General features: G+C 43.2%; 1 protein-coding gene across 1 annotated transcript in view; it reads right to left on the bottom strand.

Annotated features, from left to right (window-relative positions):
• Window positions 1–9,749, bottom strand: part of LOC103802485 (type II inositol 3,4-bisphosphate 4-phosphatase-like) — a gene marked incomplete at its 3' end in the record, with an annotated part of 78,159 nt that extends 68,410 nt beyond the window's left edge. Inside the window, exons 1-2 of the mRNA XM_009074966.1 lie at window positions 9,659–9,749; window positions 8,037–8,081 (exon numbers count right to left, since the gene is read on the bottom strand). Coding sequence (XP_009073214.1) covers window positions 8,037–8,081; window positions 9,659–9,749 — 136 coding nt within the window. The remainder of the gene's footprint in view (window positions 1–8,036; window positions 8,082–9,658) is intronic.
• Window positions 9,750–10,105: the final 356 nt, after the last annotated feature.

Genomic DNA, 10,105 nt, shown 5'->3' with positions numbered 1-10,105 from the left:
GGGGCTGTTGAGCCTGGAGAAGAGAAGGCTGTGTGGAGACCTCAGAGCGACTTTTCAATATCTGAAGGGACTACAAGGAGCCAGAGAGAGACTCTGTGTTAGGAACTGCAGTGACAGGATATAGGGTAATGGGTTCAAACTGAAGGAGGGGAAGTTTACGTTAGATATTAGAAATAACGTATTTTACTCTAAGGATGGTGAGACCCTGTCCCAGGTTGCCCAGGGAGGCTGTGGCTGCCCCAACCCTGGCAGTGTTCACAGCCAGGTTGGATGAGCCTTGAGCAACCTGCTCTGGTGGGAGGTGTCCCTGCCCAGAGCAGGGGCTGGGGCTGGATGATCTGTAAGGTCCCTTAGATTCTATGATTCTGTGATAATTAGTACTCTAGATTTTTACCACAGAGACTTACAAAAAATATGCAGTTTGTATTTTGAGGCAGATCTAAAAGGGGAAACATTAATGATTTCTACAGAGTAGTAGAGTAGAGTACTAAGGCCCAAATCAGAAAACTGTGTCCCTCTACTACAAATACACTCTCATTTCTACAGAAGTTCCTTCAGGGGTGAAAAACAGCTATTTACATTGTACAATACTCTGTTTGAAAATGCCTTGACTTTGACGTGTTGACACATATAAAGACAGAGTTGACTTCCGCCCAGAGAAACAATTTTAAATTATTTCACAGCATTTATACAAAGAAATATTAGTTAAGGATTAAAAGGGGGGAAAACATAAAAAAATAGGTAGTGCTGCTCTTGATCTCAATGGGAACATGTTCAGATCTCAAAGTTAGAACCAGTGTGAGACCATTTCAGGTTTTCAAGCAGCTCATTTACAATCCTACAGCTAACAATACTCAGCTTCTCAGCTGGGAAGAATTCTGGTCTTCAAAGAACACTAAGACCAAATCCTTCTTAACCCATCATAATGAAATCCTGCATCCCTCAGAAATCCATCTTGGAAGCAACAGGATTCCAGATTAAAGCCTCAACTTGTTTTGCACATTAGAACTACATTTCACAAGACTGATCTAAAAAATGCCAATTTATTACATTTCAGTTTGATATTCCACATTACAGGCAAAACCAATGCTCAAAATACGGCTGATCACAACAACTTAAGTGCCCATAAGTGGACACATAACAACACAAGAGCCTCTGTTAACCACAGGAGGTAGGAGTAAAACAATGAAGAAAAGCATTCCCAAGCACTTTGTAAAGCCCTCCCAGGACCTCAGGTCAGGCTGCTAGTCATGCTGCACCTAGTGCTGGGTGGGATTTTGTGCTGCTGCCTTTGGGAGAGCCCCAGCTTTCTCAGGGCTTGCAGGGGGAACCTCATTTTCAAACCAAATCTCACCGCAGGACATGCATTTCACAATTCCCCAAAGTCAGTACATCTAGAATGAATGCGCTCAAAACAGGAGGTTGACTTTAGTCTTCTATTAATTAGATGTTTTTCTGTTTATGTAACTTGTGTTTTCACATATAAGGATTAAAAACACGTCCACTGGGAAATGTTTCACAACATGAAAGCATTACTGCAATTATTTCTATACTCAGAGATGTATTTAACAACACCATTTGAGAGACAAGTGTTCAGCTCAGGCAGTGCAGCACCATGAGAGCCAGAGAAGTCAGGAGTTATCAGGCTTTGAATTAATAAACATGCCTCAGTTAATATGTTATTGGCCTAACAACACAGAGTTGGTTGATGTCTGTTTAGTCATTACCATCAGCGCAAGAACCAAGAGCTATGTGAGGCCTTGAGCAACCTGATGTAGTGAGGAGGTGTCCCTGCCCAGGGCAGGGGGTTGGGGCTGGATGATCTCTAAGGTCCATTCCAACCCTTAAATTTGATGCCTACTGTAACCTGTAAATCCTTCGCTTGCCTTTATCTTCCAAATAATCCACATTCTGTTTTGGAATTATAAGGTGACTTCAAGGAGAAAGACATACAAGGAGAGAGATGTGAGGAGCTCTCCAATCAATTCTTCATCAAGTGCTTTACAGTCTGGGCTCAAGGTTAGAAAAGACCAACTGCAAAAAGTGACAGCGAAAAGCCAAGCGGAAACTTGCAATGAGACAGAGATATCCACGGGTGAGTTTCAAACAGAATGTTCTATGCCTCGTTCAGTGGAGCACTGCACCAGAAACGGGTCAGGCTCAGGGCAGAGCCAGAGGTTTAACTTTCTGCCCACCTCCAAAGCAGCTGCTGTAAGGCACACAAAGCTGCAAATCATTACAAAGGAGAGAGGAAAGCTTGAGAGTCTGCCTGAACCCACCCAAAGCTGTCCCACCTGGACTCCAAGGTAAGGCAGGTTTGCCTGGCAGCAGATGTAGAGAGGACAAACGATAATTTCAAAGGTAATTTCTCTGTTTAACATTCAAGTGCTGCTGAGTTCAGGTCACGGTCCACAGTCAACCCAGAACTCAGGCCCACCCCACTGAAAAAAGGGCACAAATCACTAAGCAGCAATCCTCAGCTTCTTCTGCCTTTCACCCAAACATGCAGAGAAAAAGGAGTAAGAGTTTCAACTGAGCATAACAGTCCATTTTCATTTTCTTCCCAGCCAACAACACTGCTGCAAATAGATGTTTAGCAAACGTTCTACTTCAAGCCTGCATTTTGCAAGCATTCCCACTAGTAACTCTTCCCTGTGAGAATAGCCAGGAAAAAAATATACTTCATTTTGCAAGTATATAAAAATCCATAAAAACAAGCAACAAGAAGATATTATCCAGGCCAAGAGCATTCACAAAACTAATTCCACATTTGCTCAACTCTATCCAGTCCTGACTCATTCTCTGCCCAAAGGGGAAAGCAATTCAGGCTGCTCTTAAATCCTTTATGGTGTGTTTACTGTGTCTCACATGAGGGTTTAATAACACACAAGAGTGGAAGTTGCCTGAATCTGCTTGAGTCCATATAGATAGCAACAACTTTAAACAGCCTAATTTCAACATAATTATATGTGATTAGTTAGAGACCCTGAAGAATATTTAGATCACAAGTAAGGTATCAACAATAGTAAGATATCAACCTTACAACTAAGGTGATATCTATTGATACTAAATATCTAGAGTTAGTGAGTATCTATTGATACTAAGGTATCAATACATACCTTAGTGTCCACATATGGTACAGAATGTGAGTAGAGTTCCTGGCAAACCAGTCATAGAATCATAGAATTTAAGGGTTGGAATGGACCTTCCAGATCACCCAGCCCCAAGCCCTGCCCTGGGCAGGGACACCTCCCACCAGAGCAGGTTGCTCAAGGCTCAGCCAACCTGGCTGTGAACACTGCCAGGGTTGGGGCAGCCACAGCCTCCCTGGGCAAGGGAGTCTGCTCAGGCTGAGCTGCTGTAATGGATCTGTTGCTGGCACCCAGAATAACTGAGGAGCTGAGCTGCTGAGATAACAGTCACAAAGTCCATGAGAGGCTGAGGGAGCTGGGGATGTTCAGCCTGGAGAAGAGGAGGCTCAGGGGAGACCTTCTCACCCTCTGCAACTCCCTGACAGGAGGTTGGAGTCAGGTGGGGGTTGGTCTCTTCTCCCAGGCAACCAGCAGCAGCACAAGAGGGCACAGACTCAAGCTCTGCCAGGGGAGGGTTAGGTTGGAGATTAGGAAAAGATTTTTTAGGGAGAGAGTGCTCAGGCATTGAAATGTGCTGCCCAGGGAGGTGGTGGATTCACCATCCCTGGAGGTTTCAAGCTGAGACTGGATGTGGCACTTAGTGCCATGGTCTAGTAACCATGGTAGGGTTGGACTTCATGATCTTGAAGGTCTTTTCCAACCCAGTAGATTCTATGACTCTACAAAAATGTGACACAGACACAAAAACAGCATTTTCCCTGTGAAGAACCACCTGATTTTCCTTCAAAGCCTACCAATATTATTTCTTTTTGGTCTGAAAAAGAAAGGTCCTTCCTAGTCTAACCCTCCTTTTTCCCCAGCTTTGTAAACGCAGTACTCTACTAACTCTGACAAGATTTTAGAATTTGAACATTCCTGACAGAATTTACTCCTATTATCTGCTGCATCATTCAAGAGCTAAGATGATAAACCCCTGTCTCTCAAACGGTTCAGTTCCAAAAACCCCTTTCAACTGGTAAATAGCTTTTCAAACTCAGGTACCTACAAACTCCTTTCTGAACAGATTAGTCATAGCTATTCAGAATTTATCTCTAGATAAGCGTTTAATATCAAAACATATGAGAGTCACAGTGAGACTCTTTATTCTATTAGATTTAAAAGTTTCCCTTAGGCACAGCCCTGATTATACATATTTGTATTTATAAGTTTGTCACACACTTTCTCTTGGTAGTTCAAATAAAATCTTTTCTTAAAAGCAAAAGCTTCCAGAAACAGGAGAGACTTCAATTTATTAGAGCAGAATGGAAGAAAATGATCTTCTGTTTCATCAGGTGGAAGGTGGTAGATTCACCATCCCTGGAGGTTTTCAAGCTGACACTGGATGTGGCACTTAGTGCCATGGTCTAGTGACCATGGTAGGGTTGGACTCTATGATCTTGGAGGTCTTTTCCCACCCAGCTAATTCTATGATTCTGCATTTACAGGTAAATTACTTTTGTATTAACGCACTCTTTGGTAAAATGATAAAAACAAATAGCCTAGAAATTTTTAATTCTTTCAACTGCTTGCTCAAGTTTTCCATGAATTGCGCACTATTGAATGAGATTTTGCAAAAGGACACAAGTTTACATCATTCTATGCTTTGAGAAGTACCTAGAGGCTGCTCGACAACAGAACAGTCTATCAAACTTCCCTTCCATACCATATTTGCCAAAAAGCTGAAAGCTTTTGGAAATGCTGGACAGTGTCTCTGAGCAAATTATTACCTGTGGCTACAGCATGTGCAGAGACATTCCTTTCTGTCCAGTTTAGAGTCCTACACCTCACCCACAGCATCCCTTGCACTCTCCTCACAACTCTAATCAGACAAATGAAAAAACACTAAAAGGCGTCAAAATTAATTCTGTTGGTCGTTGAGGGAGTAACACACTTATTTTTTTCTTTTCTTTTTGGAGTTATTCCTCCACCTTAACATCATATTAGTTACCAAGCTTATATTTGAGCACTTTGGCTACCAGCCGTGCCCTTCCACCCTGCTCCTTCCTTCTGCTGATCAGTGTTTTCCTGTGCTGCTTTGTCAGTTCACCATCAAGTAAAAGCAAATATGTTTCGAGGTACAAGCTCTGGAGAACTGCACAGCAGTGGGCACCAATGTGCACCATGTAATTTATTTCCCATAACTATCACCAGTATTTTCGCTGGCCTCACACACCACGAAGTGTGAGACATGGACATGAAGTCAGGAACTCAGCCCATATTCAGCTAGATCTGGGACTCAAGGGCTGCAATATTTTATAGAAGCAACCAAGAACAGCAGCTCCAATATAAACATCTATAGAAGAACTAACCCTGCAGACTTCAAAGTCATGGGAAAGATTTTTATCAGCTCCACTGTGTTGTCAGATGGGTTTGTTATCTAGGCCCAGTAGCTGTTTTGGTGCCTTTTGCTCTCTTCCTCCTCTCTACTCACACATCTCAATCAGTGCATGGTGCTGCCTCCTGCTGCCTCGTGAAACAGCAAGAACACGAGAAAGTTTGCAAAGGACAACTTAGCAACAGTTCCAAGGTTCAGAAATCAGCCAAAGAGTCCCCAGGAACATAAAAATCCAAACTCTTAGTCTAAAGGATGCTCCAACTCCAAGGTTATGTCACCACACTGAAAATGCTGAGTGCATTGCAGTGAAAAGCTGTGAATCAGAAGAGTTTCATTCTCTGCTTTAACCTCAGGGGAAACAAAAAACCCAAACCCCACCACTTTACTGAGCTTGAAAATAAAATTAAAGAAGTCAATATTTTGGACATTTTATGAAGAGAAACTTTCCAGAGTGTTATGGATATAGGATGCAGCAAAAGATTTAGCACAACTGAATTCACAACCCAAGAAGACATTTAATAACATTATTTCAAACTGCAGTTATCAGAACTTCAAACACAGAAGAGCAGTACTGACATATATTGCCCCTAAATAAAACTCCTGTTAGGCAGGACCCAAATCTTACTAAAAACCTGTATTCTGTTTGAGTTACCGAAGTTCCATTCCTGAATGTCATTTATTCACCAATGAATGACTGAAACACACAAAATAAAATTACAAGTTTTAATCTCTGGTTAAAAATGGGTATATTAACTGATATAACAAGTGTCTACTTACAGAAATATATGCTACTTAATATAATATTGGTTATATAATACATATGAACGTAATTAGGGCTATAATCCATTCTTTCAGGGCTAGAGACCAGTTTTACAGGTCATTACCTGTTAGATTTGCCTTGCAAATTCTAAGTGCCAAGGACCAGCCTAATCAAGCTGCAATGTCCCTCCAGAGCCCTCAGGTGCCCAAGTCAGGCACACATCACAGCACTGATCCCTCTCTCATCTCTGCTCACCACACCTTGGGGCACCTCACATAGAGATCCTGGAAGCTCCTGATTACCTAAAGCTAATGCCAAGTCTTCAATTAGACACAGCCCAAGCTTTCCCAGGGCAAGATCAGTGAAGCTGTGCCCTTGGCCTGCCAGCAGCACTGCTGCTCCCCAGAGGCACAGACCAGGCTCCAGAGTGAGTGGTGGTGACTGGGGGGGCTGGACCTGGAAGCGTTAGCATGGGAATACTGAGATTCCATAAGGATAACTGGTATGATAACGAGAGGGACTCTTTGCTAGGAACTGCAGTGACAGGACAAGGGGCAATGGGGACAAACTGAAGAAGGCAAAGTTTAGGCTGGATGTGAGAAAAAGTTTTTTTTACCATAAGGGTGGTGAGAGCCTGGCCCAGGTTGCCCAGGGAGGCTGTGGCTGCCCCAACCCTGGCAGTGTTCACAGCCAGGTTGGCTGAGCCTTGAGCAACCTGCTCTGGTGGGAGGTGTCCCTGCCCAGGGCAGGGGTTGGGGCTGGGTGATCTCTGAGGTCCATTCCAACCCCTAAAATTCTGTGATTCTATGATTTCATGGACTGCTCAATCACTGAAGGATTCCTCTGGTTCAGCTCTTTAAACAATTTATGTTTAAATATTGTTTTTAGGATCAAAACACTAAGAATCAGCTTTATACAGCTGCCTACATTGCCCAGTATCATTGACTTAGGACACTGGGCAGGAGCAGCAGTCAGAAACAAGAGCTTTACTCTGTTACTCTGACCTGTTACCTGGGCGGCAGCAGAGGTCGATGCACAAGATCACTCACAGAGCTGCAATGACTCTATCAGAAATGCTGCAGAACAAACCACAGAACAGAAATGCCAGCTAGAAACAACCCAGTGCAAAGCACAAACACTGACACCATGAGTGAACAGAGACCAGTCCAGCATGAGCCCAAACAAGCCTCAAAATTACTTTCCTTTATTTATACACCTCTGCCTGCTGGGGCATATTTATCACTGAAAGCAACTTCCCCTAAAGCACTGCTCATCTAATCTGTAGTCAACATCTGTAGCACCTTCCTCCCTCTCTTACTCCACACTAGAGGAATTCTGGGAGTTTCTTATTCCCCCCCCCCCCCCGAGCACTGCAATTACTGACTATGTCCAAATACTACAGTCACATCACCTATAAAATGCAAATAGAAAGGCCCAGAAAAGCTAAAATGGCTCTTATAGCTTACTACAGCATGGTGACTCCCCCAGCAGGGAACTAGGCCTTTTCTCCATGCCAACACTAAGTAAAAGTTTCTCAGGGTACAGCTATACAACATCGGCTACAGCCTCTCACCTGTAGTCAGATCTTCCTCTGGGTAGAGCAGCACAGCATTAGCGAACTTGAGAGACCTTTAGCCATTCCAACCACTTAAAAAACTAAAATCAGCATTTCAGGAGGCATCACAGGCAGCTCTTGCACCCAAAGCTGGGAACCCACCAGGGTTCTGGTAACATGTCACACTGTGCAGCACCACACGCAAACTCTTACACACAGACCATCACAACTCCAAAAATCAAAGTTCGCTCTTACCGAGACTGAACTCCAGCTTTGGCTCGTTGGCAATTCTCTGAATACCTTTAAATGTTAAGAAAAAGAAGAAAAGAAATTAGAAATCATTTGATTTCCATGTCTAGCTTCACATACACAAAGTTTCACATGGCTCTCCCCACCTGCCATTGCCACATAACATTCTGTGTTACCAACTCAGAGTGCAAGAGAACTTTGCATTAAACACTTGCCAAAACAGAGTACTGTGAAAGAACGGTTTGCTTTATTTTTTTTTTTGTAGAACTTTCTGGTGCTGAGAAAGGAAACTAAGAAAAACAACCCCAACCTTTCCTGGATGGGAACTTGTAAGATTTTCAATCACAACTAACCATCATATATCTGCTGGAAAGATATTAAACGTAACAGCTCATTTTAAGTAGGTTTGTCATCACATTAAGAAACAAACCTCATGTTCTGTAAAGTCTGTAAATTGGGTTAATACTGTAAAACATAACCACATTATCGACATATAAAGATGGTAAAGCAACAAAATCAACTTCTTTGGTTGGAAAATAAAGCACATTAATACAGAGAGCAATTAAGAACATTTTAATCCATTGTTGAATTATGTTCTAGTGTATATTTTACTGCAAAGGACAGTATTTTCTTCTTGTGCTAGAATAAAGGAGTGAACCAGGGAGGGAGGGAGGAAACAGCACTGAGCTGTTCACCTGCTGCAGAAAGTAATTGGAACATAACCTACTGTTTCAAGGAACCTCATAGAAATTAAACTGTCTCTAGTTGACATTGATGTATTCTGTCCTGTGAGCATTACTAAGCATTTGTCAGTATTGAAGGAATTGGTCAGATGGGAAGGATTGGGTTGGTATTCAAACTGGGAAAAGATCTTTGCTGTTAAGAAACCACAACCAAAGCCCCATACTTAGAGCTGTGTTTGCTCCATGAAAACTTGATGCTGCTCACTAAGTCTAGCTTCACACTATTCTCATCACTGCAGCCAACCACTCACCTCTGTGCAAGGAAAATTACAGCTGCAGAGCTTAGAAAGGTCAGCAATAAATAACAAATAAGAACTTTTTTTAACGGAGTTTATGACAAATTTCCGAGTTGAATTCTACCACTTGCACATTGGCCCAAAACACCTTGCTGAACATGCTGCACACAGAGCTGACTGACTGGGAAACTGAAGTACAGTCTCCAGACTCCAGGGCACCAAATACAACTGAGCATATGGCTACAAGCCTCAAAGTTCCTGGAGTGGTTTTATACCACAAAAAACAAATCTGTGATACTAATTCAAGCATCATTAAAGCTTTATGCATTTATCAAAGTTATCAGACTGTATTTTAAGCAGCAGTCCATATGTCCATATAAGACATAAAGGAGGCAAAGAATATTTTTCAGTCTTATGAAGAAAAGAGGTTAGAGAGAAAAAGTCAGAGCAGTAATCAGGTTTGCTCCCCTGAGGGTTATCTGCATAAACCAAAACACAGCAGGCAAAAACATTTAAAGACAATTTTCATCAGTTTACTTCCTCTGCAGCTTCACTTTGGCAAGAAGCTCAGCAGTGTTATGTGCCCTGTGTGTGACACAGCTGTGCTGCTCAGGGACAGACACCTTCACTGTGCCCCTCGAGTACTCACTGGTGAACTGTGGCTCTCCCAGGCTGTCTGCTTGGGCCGAGGGGAGGAAGTGCCGTGCCTCGTCCGAGGGTCTCTGCTCCTTGATTTCCATGATCAGCCTGCAGAGCTGCTCAGCTCTGTCCCGCAGACCCTCCGAGTTGGCCTGGCCCAGTGCCACGGCCCAGGACTCACACTCTGGCCTCGACGTGGCCTCAAGGTAAAGATCTGGTTCTCCACTCTGAAACTCTGCGCTCAGAAAACACACACAGATTTTAGGAGCTGTGATTCAACAGGGGAGCGTGGAAATGTTGATGTCACACACAACTACAACCACCCACGTACAATTCCTGTGATGGCCACAGCACCGTGGGCTCTCCTCCATCCCTGGGGTCCATCCCCAGTCGCTCAGGCTCAGAGCAGGACTGAGCCCACACATAGAAGGGACCCAAAGCCATTAACTTCTGGCTA

This window comes from Acanthisitta chloris, unplaced genomic scaffold (assembly GCF_000695815.1).
Source record: "Acanthisitta chloris isolate BGI_N310 unplaced genomic scaffold, ASM69581v1 scaffold5635, whole genome shotgun sequence".
Classification (NCBI taxonomy): Eukaryota; Metazoa; Chordata; class Aves; order Passeriformes; family Acanthisittidae; genus Acanthisitta; species Acanthisitta chloris.
This window is presented reverse-complemented; position numbering and strand designations above follow the sequence as displayed.